Here is a 23073-nt window from a genome sequence, read left to right on the forward strand (position 1 = left end):
TTATATTTTATTTTTATAATATAATTAGCCACTTTCATTATTTAGTTATTTTATTCAGTTTTATAAATTTTATTGGGTTTTAGTTTTTTTAATTTATTGCCATTTGTTACTTCATGCAGTTTATCATATAAGTTGATATGACATTAATAACAGTTAATTATTAATATAATTAATATTAGTATTAATTTCAAAATTTAATTTCTATTAAATATTTAGTATTTTCATATTTTTCTCAACATATTATTTAATATTTTTCAATAAATGATTTTTTTATGGTACATATAGTTTTAATTAATTCAATAATTAGCAGAATATCAATTTCAATTCACTTCTTATATATTTTTATTCTAATGCAAATTTAATAACTTATATGTTATGTTAACGTATATGTTTTTGTTAATGAAAATTTTGCATATCGTGTAGCAAATTTAACGAATTAAAATATTTCTAATTTTTGTTAGTTCTAATAAGTTTTAGCTCGATTTTTCCGACTATCAATTTTTTAGTTATGTTTTTAGATATTCTAGTGTTGTAATTATATTTGAACCAGCTATAAAAATGAATATGCAGAAAAAAGCAAGGATATTGTAATATAATGAAAAGCTATGAAAAATGCATATAAAGTTATATAAATTCATGAATATATAATCTATATTAAAGAAATCTTCAATCGGTACATCAAAAACGCGTGGGTGTACTATTTCTCTATTATTTATATTTATTATCTATCTTATCTCATTTTCGTGTAATGATGTCATTTTGGTATGAACTTACTAACATTTTACATTAATATTAAAATGTGAAATGGGGAAAAGAAATCCATTGGAATTAGATACAGTTTAAACCAATGATTCCTAAAGTGGGTTCATCACTACTTTCAAGGGGCCCTCGTCAACGAAAGAGGGATTCTAGAGATCCGACATGTTAATATCTGTTTTTATTATTACAAAGTCAATTAATAAATGTCATAATTTGGATTAGTATATTTACTTTAAAGGTTTAATACTAAACGTTAGTACAAATACAAATTTATAAAAAAAAAATCGATATCGGCTAAATAGGGGGTCCACGGCAAGGTCTAAGGGGTCCAGGACACAAACAAGTTTGGGAACCCATGGTTTAAACAATATTAAATGTTTATATATATCGTCAGGAAATATATATATATATATTATATATATATATATATATAATCGTTTTTTATTAGCATAATCTTTTATACTCAAAAGTTTATTCAGTTCTGAATAAAGTAGTACTTTATGAATGAGATCGGATGCGAGTATTCAGAGTTTATGTAGTTTGGCCTGATCGTGATGTACTTCTTCACTACACTATTTGCATAAATTGAATTAATAAGATTAATTTAATTATAAATAGAATAACTGAATTATCCTTATCAAGGAGTACTGATAACTATCAAGGAGTCAGAAGAATATTTTAATTTTAGGCTTTAGTTGAAGAGTATAGACTCAGGACACAAAAAATTATCTTCTGAAAATTAATATTCATCTTCAAATTGAAAAAAACTGATTGATTGATTTTATAAATAAATTATCAATTTCCAGAAAATTGTATATTTAGTTAGATACAGTGCTTATTCGAGAATGCTTTGAAATATAACTCACAATTATAGCAAATATACCATCATTAATAAATTTATTAATTTATACAAAATAAAATTAAAGTTACAGACAATTATTCCACACAAGTATATGCAGCAAACCCAAAAAATCTATATAGTATATTCATTCGTATATGTAGAATACAAATAGTAAGAAATATTATTTATAATATTAATATTATTTATAATGTTTATATTATTTATAATATTAATAAATTAATGAATATTGCTACATATTATTTATAATATTTATTACCGTGGATTTTTTTGGGTTTTTATAGCATACTTGCGTGGAATAATTGTTTGTAACTTCAATTTTATTTTGTATAAACTAATTAAGTTGTTAATGATGGATTTTTTTTGCTATGATTGTGAGTTCTATATCAAAATATTTTCGAATAAGCATTCTATTTAACTAAATATATAATTTCTTAAAGTTGATCACTTATTAGAAAAGTTATTTTATTTTTTTTATTTATAAGAACTAAGGTTAAGGTTATGAGAACTAATTTTTTAGTAAACTAATTTTTGAGTCACGAGCTAAAATACCTCAGACTTTGTCAATAATTTTGTCAACTTAAAAATGAATAAATATATTATATAAGGATATGTAAATAAATAATTAAACAGAATATATAGAAACCAGACACTTTTTTTTCCACTTCATTTTCACAATTTGTGTTGATTTCTTGTAACATATTATATGTTCCATATAATATTTATTCATATTAATTTTGAAATATTAGCAGCAGCAATTTCTTATACTCTATATAGTTTATATAAACTTCATATAACTTATTGTAGATAATTTCGCTTTGGCATTGTACTTTTGTAGTACTCTTGGTGTGAAATTTGATGTATTTTTATATTAATTTTATAAATTAATATTGAAAAAATTACCTGTATCAACTTGTATAATTATCAACGACAGCATTTTTAACGGTATAAAATTCATTTAACTTGTAGATTTTGATTTTCAATACCCTTCTAACTTACATATTATATTGTAATCTGATAATTAAAACTAGTAATAAAAAAACTTATTGCAGTTAATTTTGCTTTGTCTTCGGAAAAAACATATATTTATATACTCTATTTATAAATTAATATTAAAAAAGTATTACCAGTATCAATTACTTATATAATTATTAACAACATTTTAACTGCTTAAATAGCAGAAGATGGTTTATATAAAATTTATATAACTTATCGTAGATTTTGATTTTCAATACCCTTACTTTTAACTTATAGATTATATTGTAATCTGATTATTAAAACTAATAATACAAAAAAGCTTGTTGCGTTCGAAAAAAATTGATGTATTTATATACTCTATTTATAAATTAATATTATAAAAATATTACTAATATCAACTACTTGTATAATTATTAAGAACATTTTTAATGGCTTAAGACTCTTCATCGTACAAGATAGTTAATATGAAATTCATTACATTTATAGTAGATAATTTTGTTTTGTCTTTAAAAAAATGATGTATTTATATACTCTATTTATAATTAGTTTTGGAAAAAAATTTAAAAACGTTAGAACTTTATTAATTATTTACATACAACTTTATTAATTATTTATATACAACTTTGCTAAAAAATCACCTCTTTGTTAAAGATTCGCCTAAAGTTTTATTAAAAGTCGTTAAACAAAATTTTGGTTTGCAAAATAAGGTTTATTAATTCATTCAACAAATCGTAGCTCTGTGATGGTTCTGTGTTATTGTAGTACCAATGATTATAAATTTGATGAATCTAGAATGAATTAATACTAGCAACGGCGTATATACAACAAACTTTTTTTCATCAATTCAAATATTGCGTATTTATTACCATTTATTTTTCATTATTTGTTTTCCGATCATTATGCATTTGTTGATGTAAGTATATACATGATATATACCGGCTGGTGGCTATACGTATTTGAATTGGACATGACCCGTATAGGTGTGTAGTGTAGAGTTGCTCCAATTCGTAACCCATGGCGAATTTTATGAATGAATTCCACCGCGCCGACGCGCTGCAGACTATGCCGCCGACAGTCAGACAAATGAATGGGTTCCTACGCGATTGAATTTTGCGTACCACGAAGCGTTTTAGGCGGGAGATACGAATAGATAACAGATTTTTTTGTAATTATTCCGAAATTATTGACTAATTTATTTCTAATGGCTGATGATGATTTTCATTTCAACATAGTCCCCTCGTAACATATATTTAAAAGAATTAAGCGAGGAATATCCCACACGAAGATTGAAGGAAAAATGGCCTCAAGATCTTAAATAAAATGTCAAAAAAAAAAAAAGAGATATCTGATAGAGATAATCTCTTAATGCATTACATTACAGCGCATTGTCTTAAAAAATGTATATTATTTTGATTGACCCCTCGAGTTGGAGATTCTTTGATTTCTTAGAGAAACATGATTCTTTTAAATGTATAATCAGCTGCAATTTTATAAATAATTAATTATATGTGGAGGAGCTTTGCACATGGACCTTACAATATGTGACTATAATGTTTTTGTTGTCTAATACATGTGGTAATCTGATATGTAGTATTTTTGTTTTCATGGAAAAATCATTACCGAGTTTCAAGCTAGAAAACTAAATATGGTTGAGCTAATGTTTTGTGATAAAAAGTTTGGTTCAAATGTTAACGAAATTTTTGGGATTTTTACGTTCAATTGAATGGACAGTTACCAAAATTCATGGAATTTCATTGATTTTATTCTAACAAATTAGGAAAGTAAATTCTCATATATATTTACAATAACCACAAAAAAAAAACATATTTGTTGATTGGGGGTAATCATCGCGGGTTATGGGCCCGCGTAGCTTTCAGGTCACATTTTGATTTTTTCAATATTTTTCCAAATAGTTTTTTTGGGAAATGAGGAATAAAACTTATAGCATTGCCAAGACAAGCATTATCAACATTTATGACCTTTAATAGACTTTTCAACCTAAAATAACATTTTTATATAAGGAGTGAGAACGTTATAGGCCGCTGATGTGACTTGAAAGTCATAAAACAAAAAGTCGGGTCAGAGAGGGTTAATTTATTTATTAGTTAAATTATTTCTATCTTCTCTGATATTTTATTTTTTTTTATTATCTCTTTTATTTACAACTGTCCAGTAAAGGACATTCAATAAATTTGATGAATTTACAATAGTCGGCCGAAAAGAGACATTGTATACTACAAGGACATGTTGGAAAAAACAACTCAGTAGTTGTTTTTCCATTCGATATAAAATTCACAATATTTTATTGATAATTATATAATTTTAACTATTTACTTATTGAATAATTTCTTATAAATAATGATAATTATTATCAAATTTTAAATCAAAATTGTCCCGGTTTTGCTTTTGATTTGAATTAGTTTAAGTTAATGAATTTGTGTTACAATTGTGACAAGAATCTTAAGATTATTATAAATAACCCATCTGGATTTTTTAAAGAACCTTTTATAAATATTGTTTTAAATATTTTTTTATCATTAGAGTCAATCTAATATTGATCATACATTATTTATTTTGATGCAGCAATGCCTACCAAGAGCTATTTTTACAGGAAAACATATTTTGGATCTATATATCCAATATGAATCTATATCTTCAATTGAAAATAAATTTTCCTACTGCCTCATATCATGTTACGGTCAAACTCATATCGAGCAGTAATGATATCTATTTTTTTTTTTTTTTTTTATTACCCAAAATATGTTTGCGATTAAAAATAACTCTATGCTGTATGTAATTAAATAATATATAATCACTATTAGATTAGTTCTAATATTATAAATTATATATCAAATTTAGATTTAGGTCAACTGTTGGGTTACCATCTAAATACTTCGTGAAACTCCTTTACAACAGCTTGTATCTATTAAAACTGATAGCTGTTAAAAATGAGAATATAAAAAAAATTATAATAATATTAGGCCGTTCATTTGTTGCAAAATAAAAATATTCTTTATTAAATCATTTGTGTTTGTATTACAAATATATCATATAAGCGTGGAAAATTTAGGCGTTTCATGAAAAGTGCCACACGGACAGAAGGAGCGCGTGCGCGACCTAATGCTTTATGTTTGTTTTATGCGAATGAAACACCTACATATTATTCAGTCTCCCATCCGTCGATTTTTTTCTTATTTGCATTTGTAGACCTTGCGCGGTGACGGTCTTGAGCAATTTTCTTGTAAAATATTCTGGAAAATGAACGATCATTTATCATTTCACATTTCGTTTATAGATTTAGTGATCAACAAATAATCATTTTTATTCCGATAAACATTTTACATATTTAACAATGGCCTGAATAAATATCCTTATGAATATATAACTAAATAAACAGATCTGTTCGTCTCCAGAAATAATTGTCTAAAATAAGCAATTGATCGAAGCCATCCTTAAAACTTTATTTACACATCCATAAATTTTGTATTGAAAATATTTATGATTTGCTTATGAATTATGCTTTTGCATTAATTTATAAAATTTAAATTACAACGGTTAATCTCAGTACCTGCTTATATATAAGGTTGTCAAATATCTCCCTTCCGCCTTTTTGTATTATAAACCAAGAGAAAAAAGCGGAAGGGAGATATTTGACAACCTAATATCAATTATTCTGTTTCTGTAATTTAGAACTTTCTTCAAAAATATTAATATTGTATTTATTAATTTCATTATTATGATTCCCACTATGTAGAGTATCTATTTCAAACTTTTAGAAATGTATATAACTCATATCTATATCTTTTGTTACAGAATAGTTGTCACGCAATCGAATATAATGTAATCTTAACAATTTGTACTAAATTATTTGAAAGATTTTTTTCGTATCTTTAATAATATCGAAATGAAACTTCCCATGGGAAGTGCTGCAATTATGATTATTATAGACGTATATTGATTTTAGTTTAGTATTTAAGTATTGCATTCAAAAGATTATATTATTTTATTGTTTTGTAGATTAGTGTTGTTCGTATAAGATTTTAATGGTATATTTATTTCTAATACAATAACTATTTACTTTGGACTAAGATGTATAGATTGTGATGTTATAAGATTTCAAGTTCGAATATGTGATAAATGCTAAATTTTTTTATGAACTTAATAATTGTAGAGATGAAAGTTTATATTAACAATTACTTACGTAAGTGCATATAATTTAGTTTTATATTATCATTATAGTTTTAGTGCATCTCAAAAAATTTAAAGTAATTAAAAAGTCGTTCGTTACCTGAATAGTACATTTGGAATTTAAAAACATATGACGCTATTCGTTCCATTACTGTAATATTTTTACACATTTTTGTTGTATTATTATATTTATAGTCACCTCACACTTTTAAAATATTTGCTAATGCAATTACTTGCAATGAGTTTGTTTTCGTTAAATATACGTTAATGAGGTCTTTAAGAGGTTAAAAATCTTGCTAGTAAAGATATACAATATCGATTTAACAAATGCTGAATGAATGTTTTGCTTAATGATCTTACTAATTTTATTTAAAATCACTTTTAAAGATAGTCGCATATTAACTTACATACTTTCAAATAAATGAAAAAAGAGTGCGCGTAAGGTTCACACGCGATTGAAGTAAAACTTATTTGCTACTGTACAAGATACTGTAAAAATAAATACATCCATATAACAATTTTGATTGTTAGTGATATGATAACACTCGCGATGCACACATTTATTAGTGTCAACCATTCTACACATTTATATAATGATAAATTATAAATTATATATTTATAATAGCATTAAAAATATTTATAATATTTAAAAACAATTATGTAATTAAAGTCATACTTCAAATATGACATGATCGGTTTGTCATTGTAATTAGCATTTAGAAATGAACGTTCATTAGAGAAATGAAGTAATTGCTGATTAATAAATTCTATAATATTTGTTCACACAGTGGATTATGTTAAACAACGCCTAAACAAATAGTGTTTTCACAATTTCACTCATCATGTAATAATTGTGTTTGAAGAACTTCATGTAATTAAAATTAACATGCATTCATTGACTGCTTGTATTTTTTTTACTTTTTCGCTGACGATTTAATCTCATTCTTTGAACAGCTGTAATATCTGTCTTACCTAAAAAATATTTTCTATTTCAATAACTTCAAAGATTTATAGAAACTACGATTAATATAAAAATAATTTCTAGTCAATATACTTGCGTTTAGTACACGGTACAAATGTTTAATTTGTTTTATTATTTTCAAGGAACAGGGTAAAATATTCTTCTGATTCAGGCATTTTTCATTAAATCAAGATTTGTACTACAATGTAACTTTAAACTGTTTATTTATCTATGCCGATTTCCTTGTTGATATCGGTACGCATGCAACGTTGATGCCGTTACGCATACAACGACAGATCTTTATTCACGTACATCACTCTTATCTTTTCTTATATGCGGTAACGCACTTCCGTTGCATTTGTGCGGATTTACATCCTAATTGCGCCTAAAGAAGTTTTACTTCAATAATCTGGTAATAATGTACTGGTAACTACAAATCGAAAAATTAGAGTGTGGGATGTTGGAGGTCTGTAGTTATATTTATTTGGGTTTACCACATTAAAAAATTGTCAAGAGTAAAGTATTATATAAACATATATATATATATAAATAAGTCGGGTTTTCCTTCCTGACGAAATAACTCCAGAACGCACGAACCGATTTCGACAATTTTGCATTTGTTGGAAAGGTCTCGGGCTCCGCCAGGTTTATAGCTAAAAAAATTAGTTGTGCATGGCATCGTGCCTTAATGCAAGCTGCTGGAACTTTACGCACCCCGTAATTAAAAATTCGAGTAATGACATTAGTGAAATTATCAGAATTATGCTTGGTAGAGTCAACGAGCAATTCTTGCCGCAAAGAATAATGATGTACACGCACTGAATTTCACCATTCAATAAAAAATTGCTGGCGATTTAGTGACATACCAATGATTCCGACTGGTCTTCCGTTTGACTTCCGTCGGGTTTGCTAGTCAACATATAAAATGAACCAGTTTCGTTATGCTATACTATTATTTGGGATGAGGAAAAAATGATTTTTAAATAATATATTATTTCTAGTATTAATTCTTATATCATTTCTTATTACTAGGAGAAGCCAAGTCGCTATGCGGGCGCGGCAGTACCTTGACGGCGGTCTCCTCGCACGGACCGACTGGCGGCGCGGCGGATGGCTCTTCCGGCGGTTTTTCATCCGCGGGTAATGCCACCACCGGCGGTTCCACGAGCCCCGCCGGCGTCAGAGACGTCTATTGCGCGGTCGCCCTTGACCAAGAAGAGATTTATCGGACTAGCACGATAGAACGCACTCTGGAGTAAGTTTGGGATCTATTTACACTTCACACTTTTTGTATTTATAAAGGAAATATTATTTGCATTAATGGTAATAAGGCGAAGATTAAATTATATTACATTATTTCATATATGGTAAACTTGTCAGTGCTTGTTCTTTTGAGATAACAAAAAAATTATTATCGTAACTTGTAGATGATGAATGATTTTTAGTAATGTCATCGATAATATGCGACGTTTCAAATTTTCATACTGGAATAATTTTCGGTTTGTAACTTTCCGTAGGGTAAGTTATTGTAATGGGCCGAAAATCGAAATTACATTACTAATTACAAATTACTAAATTACATTACATTACATTTCTCGACGTTTTGAAGGTTTCTGAACATTTTGGCATACCTCAGAAAAAATGGATGTGTGTGTGTGTATGTATGTATGTATGGATACAAATTTCCAGTCACGTTTTCGGGCGCACGGACCAACCGATTTGAATGGTTCTAAAAACATTCGATTCCTATTGATAGGGAGAAGAGCTGATTAGTTTTTGGCAAAGGCAGGTCCAGCCATTTCGAAGATACAGAGAGCTAAATGTGTGAAAAATGGCAGTTTTTGAGAGAACTAAGCGTCCAATTTAAATGATTCAAAGAACTTTCAGCTTGTTTTAACAAAATAATTGATTTTGGAAAAAAAATATTTGTATCTTTTTTTTGTATATCGAAAATAATTCAGATTTTATTTTTAATTCTGACTATAGTTCTAATATACTTTAAACAAATAATTTCAACTTTGCAATTCAGTTTATATAATTCTTATAAATATTAGACAATGTTACAATATTAATAATAATCTATTTGAAAACATTCAGTATTCCTCGAAGATTTTGTTATGGTACGGGAAGTTCCAGCAATTTGCCTTAAGGCACGATGCCATACACCCCACTAGTTTTCAATGTGATTGAAAAACAATTTGTAAGCGAAATAGTCATTTGAACAGAGTAAATATGTCATTAAGATTTTTATAACGTTTTGTTTTATACTTGATATCAAAAACAACACGTGTTGTGTCGTAGTTTATGTAAGAATCATTTTTATTAATTTTTATTTATTAAAAGCACATTAAATAACAATAGTTACGAAATAAAGTTATGAGTTCTAGGAATCATTATATTTTAATAAATAAAGTTACTCAAAATTAATTCTTATTTTTTCATTAAATATTACAAATGAGTTATCGATGCAATTTTGTTACAATCGAAGGCCATAATAAGCGATCATCTTTTCGTGGAATAGTATATTGTGTCATATTTAAATCAAGTATATTTATATACATACGATAATGATTTGAAAAAAAAATATAAGCCTGATGTATTTTATATTTTACTAGTCTCATATTACAACTGTTTCATTGCAGACCAACTTCATTTTTAGCGAATATGCACCGAATTTATAATTAGTTCTCTCCAAGAATTTATTCCAATTTTTAAATATTTATAAAATGTATTAAAATCAAAAAGATGTCTTTTTAAATATATAAACATGCAGCAATTAATTTTATATGCTTATGTTTTATATTTCTAGTCAACATTATTGAACTACTATAATTTTGACCTGCTTGTATTAGAATGTATTAATATATTAGACAAGCTCGATGTTTACTAAAATAACAAGCAATTAATTTATAATTTGCTCCAATAATTTTATTTCAATATAGGCAATTACATAAATTCTGATGTAAGAAGTTACTTTAAATTGTGTTGCAAATCTGTGTATAAGAACTAAATATATCTTCAGTTTTCGTGCAATGTAATCAAGGTGTTATTCTTCATCGGTAAATTTGATCATTTAGACGTGATAATGGAATTTTAATAGTATGTCGTATGTCGCCTTTTCTTCGAAACGACATTTCTTTAGAAGTGCGGCATATGATGAGTAATTACGTGCTCACCGCTCATAGAAAATTATTTACGTAGGATATATTGAATACATCGGGCATTTATGTATATAATATATATATGTATATATATATATATATATGTATGTATGTATGTATGTATGTATGTTTTTCTATGTATGATGTATGACTGAACATCGTTTGAGGTTCCGAACGGTTGCAGACCGCAACATCCGGTCTGAGACACCGGAACTACGTACATGTGCACACTTCATTGATATATGCATGTGTTCAATTTATATATCCACTTTTGTGGGGGTGTTTAAAGATTGATTCTTGTCAGAGTTTTTTTTTTGAAAAAAAAAACAGCAATAATTGTTTTATGATATTCAAATTTACATCGCATATAAGTCACAATAAAATATTTTTTGACGCCACAATAGTAGTATGAAAATGTAAAATATATAATTTGCACGTATTACACACACTACAAATGCTAGTAATAGCTTTTCAAATAATTTTTTTGAGAAAACAAAGTAACTGATTCATCTATGGCAAAATCGGATTCTGTATTCAACTCATATATTTTACAGGTTTGTACTATTACTGTACGTTATATTTGCTTTCAAAAAAACCAATACATTTTTTCATATTCACTGATGAAAACATAAAACATAATGTCGAAACGTTTGCAACAATAAAGACTATATACTAGTCTCTTTTCACATGATAAATTTTATATGTATATATTGACTACTATGATATTCAATTTTCAATATTTCTCCGAGATTATTATTGTTTTTTTAATATGTTTCAGTCCATTTTTCGGTGAAGAATTCCAGTTTGAAATTCCACGCACGTTCAGACATCTGTGTGTATACGTCTTCGATAGAGATCGTCATCTGAGGCAGGACAGACCAGTTGGAAAAGTACGGACATTTTATATTTTAATATTTAGCAATTTTAAAATTTTGAACTTTAATATTAGTTATAATTATTTTATACCTGATTGTACATTACACATATATAGTACAAAGTTTCTCTCTGATATTTTGCCAAATTTCGCATCTGAATTGTTTTAAGACGAGTACTTCTGATATGAGTTTTTATTCAGTTTTATCCAAAATTACATTGGATTAAACAAAATTAAATTTTGTTTACATTCCTATTTTACCAACTCTTTCCTTTATTAGGTTGCCATACGTCGTGAAGAACTACAATCTTATGACCGTCGGGATCATTGGTTCGCACTCCGACCCGTGGATGCAGACAGTGAAGTACAAGGCGCTGCCAGAGTTCTCCTGGATTTTGAAAAGGGCCCCCCTAACTCTCTATCGTCATCAGCTTCAGGCAGTGGAAATAAACTATCCCGCAGGCGAGGCATAGATGATGAATTGCCGGGAGTCGTAACCATGCAGCAGCAAAGAGCTGGATCTCTTCGAGAAAGGCGAATTAGGTAAGTATTAAGGAAATATATGTACTAGTGTTGTTAATCTAATTTAAAATAGCTAGTTACAAATGATGTTTAAGAGTCGATATTATAGAAGTAATACAATTTATTTTAAACAAAACTATTTCTTACAAGATTCTACTTTCAATACAAAAATTTTAGAATGATGAAGAATGTTTCTGTGGTAACCCCTTGGGTTCGCATCTTGTTTCGGATTCGATATCCACTTTGCAAATTGGCATCAAGCGGTAGTGATATCAGATGAGATTATAGATGGCATCAAGTTTTGGAGCATTGTTATATTGTTATTATCCAAACACGTGCGTTAATGCCACTAATATAAAATTACCCTTGTTCCTTAGATAACTCGAATACGCAGCTCGTCGACCCGGAGCTTTGGCGCCGGGTCGACACGCCTGATGTTCTTGTTCCCGCGAAATGCAGGTACAGACGAATTAATCAAGTTATTTTTATTCCAGGACGGCTGCAAGTCCACTGAGCCATTCAGAAAGCCTCAACGCGCATTGTTGTAGTCCACAAACACTAAAACAAAGCACAGAGACTGGCGGTAGCACATGTCCTTCCGTTTCTCCATTTGATCCTCCTCTACATATGGCACCACCTGTACCTGGAGCACCCACACGTGTTACTGTACGAGTAGCTGAATGTGCGGAATTGGCCCTAAAGAACGGTGCTTGCGATCCTTATGCAATTGTTACTGCCAGGTAATAAAATAATCATTTCATGAAATATTCTAGTTTTTTTATTTAATTTGATAATTAATACTAGCCATAAGATTAAACAACTTCTCCAATAGCAACCTATAGTGAAAATCATGCAACTTAATAATTATGTTTGCATTACAAGTATATGCTTGACTTATTAATAATTTTACAGGTACACGAACGGGAGAAAAATCGTCAGAAAAACCAAAGTTAGAAGGAAAACGGAAAGTCCCACATTTGATGAAACGTTTACTTTTGATTTGAGAATAGAGACTGGCGAAAGGGACCGAGAGGGCAATCACGCTTATACGGTAAAATTTTATTAAGTTATTCATTTTTATGTTAATGAATTAAATACCGTAGACGCTCGATTTATTAAAAAAAATCTACTATATGCGTAATGTTTTCAAGTTATTTAGATTGCGTTGCGTTTACGTTCTTTCTTGCTATACGTTGCTAAGTCATTTTCTTGGAACAAAACAAACACATTTATTTTGCGTAGAAATTTCCCACGAAAATTATCGTTGAATTGTGCCGGACACGATACCGTTCGGTGCCATCACGCATCATAATTTTTCACATGAATATAAGACATTAGAACATGTTGAGTAACAGTAACTAATTACGTTTTTATACAATAAATTATATTAGTTTTAATTGGAGCATTGTAAATAACAAAATAATATAATAAATACTTATGGATTATGGGGTTCTTTAAATATTGTTTGAAAAATATTTCTAATAAATTTTTTTTATCGATATTTATAAACTTTTAAAGCACAGACGGACTGCGTGAGCGAAATGGCGTGATTTTCATGTATTTGATGAAATAAGACTTCTTTTTTAAACATGTTCATTAAATATTATGATGAGCACCAATATTTTTAAAGTAAAATGTTATTTTCACCTGTCCAAGATAGCTCCTAAAGGTTTTTTTTTAAAATAAAGGTTAATAGATTTTAAATCAAATATATTTTCAAATATTTCCAAACATGTTAATGTGTTTTTCTGTATTATATAAAGAAGCTATCTGATTTATTTTGTAAAATGTCCTTTAGTTACAATATTCGCCATAAAAAAATATCTTAAATTTCATTTTACATGATCAAACACTACACTTCACTATGTTATAATATAACATTTACTATCGAAATTTATAATTGTTAGGTATTTAATTCGAATACTTCCTAATTAAGTCTTATAATCGAATAGATTTTGTTAAAAATACATGTTTAAAACGCTCTTTCTACAGTATTAATGGTAGAGGAGAAGTTGGAAATTGCGCTGTTATAAAAAAAATATTAACAAATTAATACCATTTGACTACATAACTATAACCTCGGCTACTCATCTGTAGGAAATTTAACGCAATCAGTTTTTTAGGTAGTTATATTTAATAATTTTTGGGATAAATCACAATCAACAATTAGAATAATTTTGATGATAATAAATGATTTTTATCATTAATATTGCTCGCATTAAAAATGTGAATACTAAAAGTACTATGCTGTATAGTATACCCTCACGGTCCGTATTACCACCTTCTCCTATACATAAATTTATTATAAGTTATGATTGTGTCTTAAATTAAATGCTATTGAATTAATTGGTGGATGTATTTTTCTTGCCCGAATTGGCCATTTGGGAGTCCTTCAAGTGGCCCAAAGAACTATAACAGGCGATTTGTTATAGGATGCTGTAATTTGGGTATGTTATTTTTTATAAGCTATAGTAGAACAAAAAATGTTTAAAACTTTTTGTTCGCTCGTATGTCCGTCTGTTTTAGTCCTTCAACACAATCATATAAAATCGGACACAATTAATACAATCAATCATAAATCATAATGTTCATGTTCTTAATGTATATATCTGCGCACTGCAAATAAACCATCATGATAATTTCATACTTCAATCATTAATTCACTAATTGACTTAAGTGTTGTGAATAATTTTCTTCCAACTAATAATTACTATAACAAGTTTTGACATAGGCAAAAGAAAAATTTTCTTTAGAGTGTTTGCTCGAGATCAAATATTTTTTTTATATTAATAGTTGTAACTTAAAAAATAATTGTCAGATATTTTATGTATTTTTGAATTCAAGGTGTGTCCTGCTGGTGAAGCTGATCTTCTTGAATTATCAGTTGGTTTATGGCATGATTCACCAGGCATGGTTAGTGGCAGTGGTTCATTTTTGGGTGAAATTAGGATACCTTTAAAAGGACACCAACAACGCGAAGCAACAGCCCGTGATGCTTGGTACCGGTTGCAACCTAGAAGGTTATTTTTAAACATTGTTTTTTTAAATGTCATATATTAAACCATTTGCAAGTAATATTTAAAACATATTAGTAGTAAAATTTAACATACTTAAACATATTATTGTATAAATGTAGAGCTTGATCATTTACTATCTTGATTAAATTTCGATATTGTTTAATTTTAATTAGGACAAGTACAAACCAACAATCAGGATTTACGGATTCAAGGCGCACACCACCAGGAACAAGACTTAGCTCTAGTGAAGGCAGTTCTGGTCTGGGATCTCTTAGACTTAGGCTAGATTATACAGAAGATAGAGTTTTCCCAGAACAGACATATAATGCTTGGAGGGATTTGCTTTTAGAAAGCACTCAAATTCAGGTTCATAACCAATTTTATAATATTTTGTAAATTGAAGTTACATATATTGTTATTACATATATAATTTTTTTACAGCCTGTTACATCAAGTGCCGTTTATTTATTAGGAGAGATAATTAAAGACAAAGAACATGCAGCTAAACCTCTTGTAAGACTTTTTACTCATCATCACAAAATCGTAGATATTATTAAAGTGCTTGCAGATTATGAAATCTTAAAGCTTACGTGAGTAATTAACATTAATGTTAATAAACATTAATCATTTTGATATTAAACTCATTATATTGTATCAACTCCACATTGATGTTTCACTTTTATCCTCATCAGAGACGCGACGACAATATTTCGTGGTAATACCTTGGTTAGTAAAATGATGGATGAAGCTATGCGTTTATGGGGCCTACCTTATTTACATCGAACCCTTAAAACTATTGTGGAAACTATTTTTGCGGAGCGCAAACCTTGTGAAATTGACCCTATGCGTGTTAAAGATGTTTCTGCTATTCAGGGTAATCTTGACAATCTCAAAGAATATGTTGAAAAGGTTAGTTACAAATATTAATCTACTCTTTACATTAATGAAAATATTTATAATATACTATGTAATTTTTTCATTGGCAATAACAATTTAGTCCCAGTCAATAACAGTTATTTTATTCACATACAGTTTTAAGATTAATTATATTATTTTGCAGGTATTTTCAGCCATATCAGACTCAGCAGTACATTGCCCTGGCGCTTTATGTGAAATATTTAGTCATTTGCGAGAAAGCGCCGCGCGTAGATTTCCTCAGGATAAGCAAGTGCGATATTCAGTGGTGTCAGGATTTATTTTCCTAAGATTTTTTGCTCCTGCTATTCTTGGCCCACGATTGTTTGACTTAACTACTGAACAAATGGTATGTTCAATTTTTATCAGCAGAGTGTAATTTTCTAATTTATACATTATTGCTAAGTTTATTTATGAAATGTTTAATGCATATTTATCAGGATGACCAAACAAATCGGACATTGACTTTGATTTCAAAAACCATTCAAAGTCTAGGAAATTTAGTGTCTTCACGATCTGCCCAACAACCTGCTAAAGAACAATATATGTGCTCTTTATATAAAGCAATGTGCACCGAGCGTCATGTAGAATCTGTGAAAAGGTTTCTTGAGCTAGTATCAGCCTCAAGTTCTTCACATGAAGAAGAATCCGATGCAAAAACTACATCAGACCAGCAAAACATAGCTGATAATGTTCGTATTATTGATAAGTCAGCCACACCTTACGGACCAAGAGACACTAGTTTTAATGATGAAGTTATTTTGCTCAAAGAAGGGTAAGTTTTTGTATTGCTTAAAAACTTTATACAATTATGATCATTCCACATATATTCGTAATGATAAAAATATAATTTTATTTTAGTATGATGACGAAACGAGCTCAAGGCAGACGTCGGTTTGGTTGGCGCAATTTCCGGGAGCGATACTTTCGACTGACCACACAAAGTTTATCATATGCTAAGGCTAAAGGCAAAACTGCTTTATGTACCATACCATTGGCTAATATTTTGGCCGTAGAAGAACTTGCAGAACGATCTTTCAAAATGAAGAACATGTTTCAAATTGTACAAGCAGAAAGAGTGCTATATGTTCAGACAGCAAATTGTGTTGAACTGAAAGAATGGGTTGATATTTTACATAAAGTATGCAATACAAATAGAAATAGACTTAATGTTTATCATCCATGTGCATTCCTGAATGGTCAATGGCAATGGCAAGTATAAAAAATACATTTTTATGATTATGTTTTTATTAATAATGATTGTTAATTATTTACCCCTCATAAACCTGTTTACTTATCATAATGTAGATAACATTGCCTGAACCTGACATTAATTTATCTATTTTTATAGTTGCCAAAGTACTGTTTCTAACGCACCAGGTTGCACAGCAGTCTCTGTGTCAAGTGGAACATCAGAATTACATATGACTCTTGACCCAGCGTGGGACCTTCAACGACTGCATTCGCTATTTGTTAAAAATCTTACTGCTTGGGAGATGTTAGTGCGAGCCTGTGAATGCCAAACAGTTGCCGGTAATGGTGTGTACAAAAGTATAATAATAGTATCATATTTGGTTGATTGCAATAATGTTGCATACTTAGTTGATTTAGATAAAGATTTTGCTTTATATTTCCTCGTTTCTATGAGTATACAAAATTTAGCTTTAACAGGTATTTACTGCTATTATCATTATGTATATTTTTATTTAAAATTTGTACTGCAGATTGTAGCTTGGTTTCTCCAGTAACTGAAGACCCACAAAGTTGTTTATTTACTTTAATGAAGTTACGAGATATTGCCAAAAACTTAGATTTAAATCATACTAAACTGCTAGGTTTTGAAGCAAGCCAGATGAAATATGGAAGCAGGTAAAATGAGAGAAGAAGATCGAGATTATATGAACATTATTCCATTCCATTATTCCATTATGTTTTATTTTAGGCAAGCACCCATAGGAGATGATAATTACTTTCACCTCGCAGCTCGTAGTAAAAAGGATATATCTGGCTTTTTTGCATCACATCATGAATTGTTAAATACAAGCAACCTCGAAAATATTTTGCCTACAGATAATAATGCTGGAAGACATAATAGCTTTGCTATGAAAAGCTCAAGACAGGAAATGTTCAAAACGATAGCAGTATCACTGCAACAAAGTGTAGTTGATGAGAGTAATGGATTACATGGTAAGTGAAATATTTAATTTATTATCTATGCATATATGCAAATTTATATGAAAACTTTATTCTCCCACATACATATGCATACTTTAGTTATAATATAAATAAAATATTTTTTTCATCTTTTCAATTTAGATGAAAAGCTGTTAATAAATAAGAAAACCAGTGATAATGAGTCACACCTCAAAAAAATTCCAACACGTGACTCAAATCAAGTGAATGATCTCATTTGTGAATCTGATGTACGTTAATAATATTAGTTGTTATTTTTATTGTAGTTTAAGCAATAAGAATATTTATTTAAATAAGAGAGTTAATTAAATATCCTGTATACAAGTGTATGTTATATACATATGCAGGTATGTTTGCAAATGCATATGATTATAAATGTATGTATGTATGAATGGGTGTATATATGTTTGTAAGTATATAAATTCTATTGCTTTAAATAAAAAATATAAGAACGATTCATATTTCTTGATATATGTATGTGTATATAAAATATATTTTATGTTGGTGGTAGAGATGCTTGAAAACTCTTTATAAATAATAGAAACCAATATCACAAATGAAGACATTTGAAGCCTCTTGATATTGTCTAAGAGTACAATACTGTATGATTAAAGAATTGAAATAAGTTGAAGCAAAATTTACGAAATGTTTCTCAATTGTATCAAAATGTTCTTTGATGTGAGTCTGATTTCATATTGAAATAATATATAATTATAAATATGATAATTTATATGTATCCTTTAAAAAAAAATAGTATACACCAAGTCACATGCTCTATAAATTTAACATTGCAATAATTATTAGTATTTATTTTATGTATTGAGAATTAAATTATTTTAAGGCAACGTATTCGTGAAATAAAAATTATACGAATTTGATGTAATAATATTTGGCAGCTTTATATACTTACTACCTAATACATTGAAACTTTATGGTTACATGATTTTAATATTTGGATATAAATTATAAAAAAAAATTGAAATGATTAAATGTAGATTGATTATTTAAAATCATTTGTTCAGTATTAAAGAACAGTCAATATTATAAGTTGCCAAAATATATTATTGGAATTTCATATTTATATTGTATTAATTAGATCATTTTTATATATACTTTGTATCGATTTCTTTGATGATTTCCATTTTCGCCTAAATTATTCGTTACATGCATATAGATTATTTAGTTATAAGATAACACTCAATTATATTTATTTATATTAAATATGTACATATATTATATTTACATATATGTATAAATATACACATGCTTAAATACATGTGAAATTTACGTATATACCAATAAATAAATTTCCAATTTTAAGAAATATTTACCGTACTGTTCTGTAAATGTTATTTCCTTGTATGCTTTTTTTTATAAAATATGATGAAAGGATATCGCTTTTTAAAATACTATCTTTGGTCATTATTTTTTTATTTATAAGAAATGCATTCTACTGCATATATTATGTGATGCTCTGTTGGGCATTAATTACATAAGTATGCTTATATGTACATGTATAGAACAACAATTATCTATTTATTTATAATGTAATATTAGTTTTATACTACTTAATAATTATTTTTATACAGAATAAAATTATTTCAAATATGTTAATTTGTTATTAAAGCTGTAACATTAAATTTATTATTTAAATACCTGAAAAATAAGTATATCATTTATATGTTTCATAAAATTTTATTCTTTGTGTTCAAATTTACAATTCTATTTCATTAATAAAGTTTGTTCTCTGACTCATACCTGAAGAGTTAGTGTTTTTAGCCTACTAAAACAAAAATAATTATTGCCATAAATTTTAACTAATAATATTCTAATATAATTGGGAAAGTATGAAATGAATTTCCTAGCCAAAGACTAAATGAATCCTGAACATGATGAATATTTATGAATATAAAGTTTCATTTGTACAAAATGTAATTCATATAGTTTATGTTATAACCATTAAGTATATTGTTATTATACTAAATGGATATATCGCATTTACCTTTCTTAATATGACGGTCTATTTTTAAAATTGCATGATTGTCAAATATTGTAAAACCCCCAAAATTTGCTGACAGTAATGTTGATAATAAATGAACATTTTGGTTGTAAAAAGATTTTATTTAATTTTAGAAGAATAAGTTTATTTTCCAGAAAATCTGTTTTCCTGGATCATTTGGTACCGAAATTAAAAATGTCGATGCATTAGTATAGATAGTATAGGTGATATAAGTAAGCAAAAATTTGATTTTTTTTTAGAGACGGCTGCACCGATATTTTTTTTTATCTCTAGCTGCACCGATTTCAGATATTTAAAAGCCTTTAATGAAAGCTCATAACACGAGTTATATATTTAAAGGATTCAAATGTAATTTAATTAGAAAAATTTATTCATTCAATTCAAGTTTAGAACAACTTAAACTTTATTAACAAAGTAAACAGTTTAACTTCTAAAAAATGGGAACAAAAATTAAGCTAAGCTCAGTTGTATAATGAAATTAAAGATTAAAGTTGAATAAACTTCAGTTTTTTTTTATGATAAAAATGACTATAATGTGCATGTGCACGTTAATGTATTCTTGTATATTCTTGGATTATGATGGCATCAAATGAAAATTTGAATTGTATCGTTTAATGAGAGTAAATGATTAAAAACAGTTTACATATATAATTGTATTTTTTGTTTGAAATTATTTGTATTATATAATATATAAATAGAAGTATAAATAATTTAAAAGATAAATGTTACTGAGGTCGATAATGTTTAGATTTCGATTTGAAACTCGCGCTGTGACTTTTATTTCTTCGTCGAATATTGGCAGCCCCCTTGAGCACTAATATTACTTCAGGGTTATCTTTTTCTTCTCTGTGATTTTTTCGTTTGTTTCATTCGGGTTCGAGACGTCAGTTAGCTGTCATATTACATATTGTTTTTAATTACATGTTATTTCAATTGGTTTGAAACTACTAAGGTATATGTTGTGATTTGATTATTAGTTTGCAATTTTACATGACGGTAAATATTACTAAATCGAATAAACTCTGATAATTATATGTATCCTTGTGCCTCATGAAATGACTCATGAATGTTTTCAGTTAAGATCAATATCATCTAAAGATAGTTTAATCAGCAAAAAGTTATCATGGCTATTAAGGCATGGAGCTGAGAAAGATAATGTTCCAATATGTGAAGAAGGTTTTGTTAAAGTGAGTGACATATTGCAGCATAAATCATTTAGGCCAAATGTAACATTAGAAGATCTTCAACGAGTTGTTGCTTGTAATGATAAACAAAGGTTTACTCTAAGAAAAAACCCCATCACACTTCAATTTGAAATTAAAGCGAACCAAGGACATACTATTGTTTTAAAGAATCCAAATTTATTTGAAATTCCTATTACCACGACTTATACAGAAATTATTCATGGAACTTATCACTCATGGAAAAAAATAAAAAGGGAAGGATTGAAACGCATGAAATGGATGCATATACATTTTGCTAAAGGACTAAATAGTATCAGTGGCATCAGGAAAAATTGCCAAGTTTTAATTTATGTCAATATCAAGTCAGCTTTGTCCGACGGCTATAAATTTTATGAATCTGAAAATCAAGTTATTTTATGTCCGGGCAATGCTGATGGTATTTTACCAATACATTATTTCTTGAAGGTTGTTGATTATCAAACAAGTAAGCACTGTACTAAATATTTGTATTTGTCCAGTTTTATGATAAATATGACAATATTTTATTTATTAAAGTAAATAATAAGCTATGTTCAAACAAGGTTCAGCACAGAACTGTTCATTTATTTTAATAGCTACTAAGATAATATATATATAATGACATATATCATACAGTGAGCCATGAGAAATATATTGTTCAATATTCATTTTTTTTTTGCAGATAATTTATTAACATATTGAAGTTCCATAAAAAATAAGCCTGTAAATAAATAGTGATGGCAAATAAGTATTGTACACCTTGTGATTTGCATTTGGATGAACTATCTTCAAAAGCCATATTTTAGGCAAAAGGCATGCAAGTAAAGTGAGGCAAAATATGCTTTCAGCAAAGAATGCTCTTCAGAAGTAGTTGTCACAAGTGAGTTATTAATAATTTATTTTCAATGAAACACATTAAAGACTTTCTTGAAAAAAAAAATTCAAATAGTACATAAAATATCTTTATTGTACATGATTGATATGCTATAGAAAAAGTTGTAACTCAGGTTTAGTTAAAAAATACACAAATAATGAAAAAAATATATATGAGACACATAATCGGGCTTGATATTTTTGATTCTTAATATTATTTTAAAAATAAATAAACATGTTAATAATCATTATTGAAATGATTTCAGATTTGCCACAGCCATGCCCAAGGGAACTTATAATTCCTTTTTCCAGCAATTTGGATACATGATTAATTCTAATTTTAAACAAGTCTAAATTGATATTAAAATACAAAGATGAAGAGACTGTATTATATTTAATACGAAATAAATTTATTTTGGCGATAAACTTCTGAATATTGCACAAGTGCAACAACCAAAGCCAATGGTGAGCTTGGATTATTCTAATTTTGTAGAATTGGTTTATTGAAATTAGAAATAGAATCTTTTTTTATTTATTTATGAATATGTTTT

At 28.1% G+C, this 23073-nt stretch overlaps 2 protein-coding genes across 2 annotated transcripts in view; both read left to right on the forward strand.

The window, feature by feature from the left end:
* The window catches only part of LOC113370869 (ras GTPase-activating protein 3-like), a gene marked incomplete in the record, with an annotated part of 30417 nt that extends 11751 nt beyond the window's left edge, over positions 1 to 18666 (forward strand). The window contains 17 exon segments of the mRNA XM_026611549.1: positions 8781 to 9000; positions 11685 to 11796; positions 12061 to 12323; positions 12797 to 13042; positions 13215 to 13353; positions 14735 to 14749; positions 15147 to 15322; positions 15493 to 15685; positions 15761 to 15909; positions 16012 to 16228; positions 16380 to 16583; positions 16675 to 17009; positions 17096 to 17446; positions 17586 to 17773; positions 17959 to 18103; positions 18177 to 18421; positions 18551 to 18666. Coding sequence (XP_026467334.1) covers positions 8781 to 9000; positions 11685 to 11796; positions 12061 to 12323; positions 12797 to 13042; positions 13215 to 13353; positions 14735 to 14749; positions 15147 to 15322; positions 15493 to 15685; positions 15761 to 15909; positions 16012 to 16228; positions 16380 to 16583; positions 16675 to 17009; positions 17096 to 17446; positions 17586 to 17773; positions 17959 to 18103; positions 18177 to 18421; positions 18551 to 18666 — 3314 coding nt within the window.
* A 2657-nt stretch (positions 18667 to 21323) lies between these two features.
* On the forward strand, positions 21324 to 22435 carry LOC113370709 (tRNA 2'-phosphotransferase 1-like). The gene is made up of 3 exons (XM_026611403.1): positions 21324 to 21443; positions 21524 to 22115; positions 22332 to 22435. The coding sequence occupies exons 1-3, from the start codon at positions 21438 to 21440 to the stop codon at positions 22349 to 22351; spliced, it is 618 nt and encodes a 205-aa protein (XP_026467188.1). The 5' UTR covers positions 21324 to 21437; the 3' UTR covers positions 22352 to 22435.
* The last annotated feature ends 638 nt before the right edge of the window (positions 22436 to 23073 follow it).

The sequence above is a fragment of the Ctenocephalides felis genome, unplaced genomic scaffold, assembly GCF_003426905.1.
Source record: "Ctenocephalides felis isolate EL2017-DRISC unplaced genomic scaffold, ASM342690v1 CF-g0.4_SCAFFOLD_01492, whole genome shotgun sequence".
Lineage (NCBI taxonomy): Eukaryota > Metazoa > Arthropoda > Insecta > Siphonaptera > Pulicidae > Ctenocephalides > Ctenocephalides felis.

Coding starts and splice junctions, on each gene's coding strand:
- LOC113370709 (XM_026611403.1), top strand. Junction 22,116..22,331: donor GGTTGTTGATTATCAAACAA/GTAAGCACTGTA, acceptor TTTTTTTTGCAG/ATAATTTATTAACATATTGA.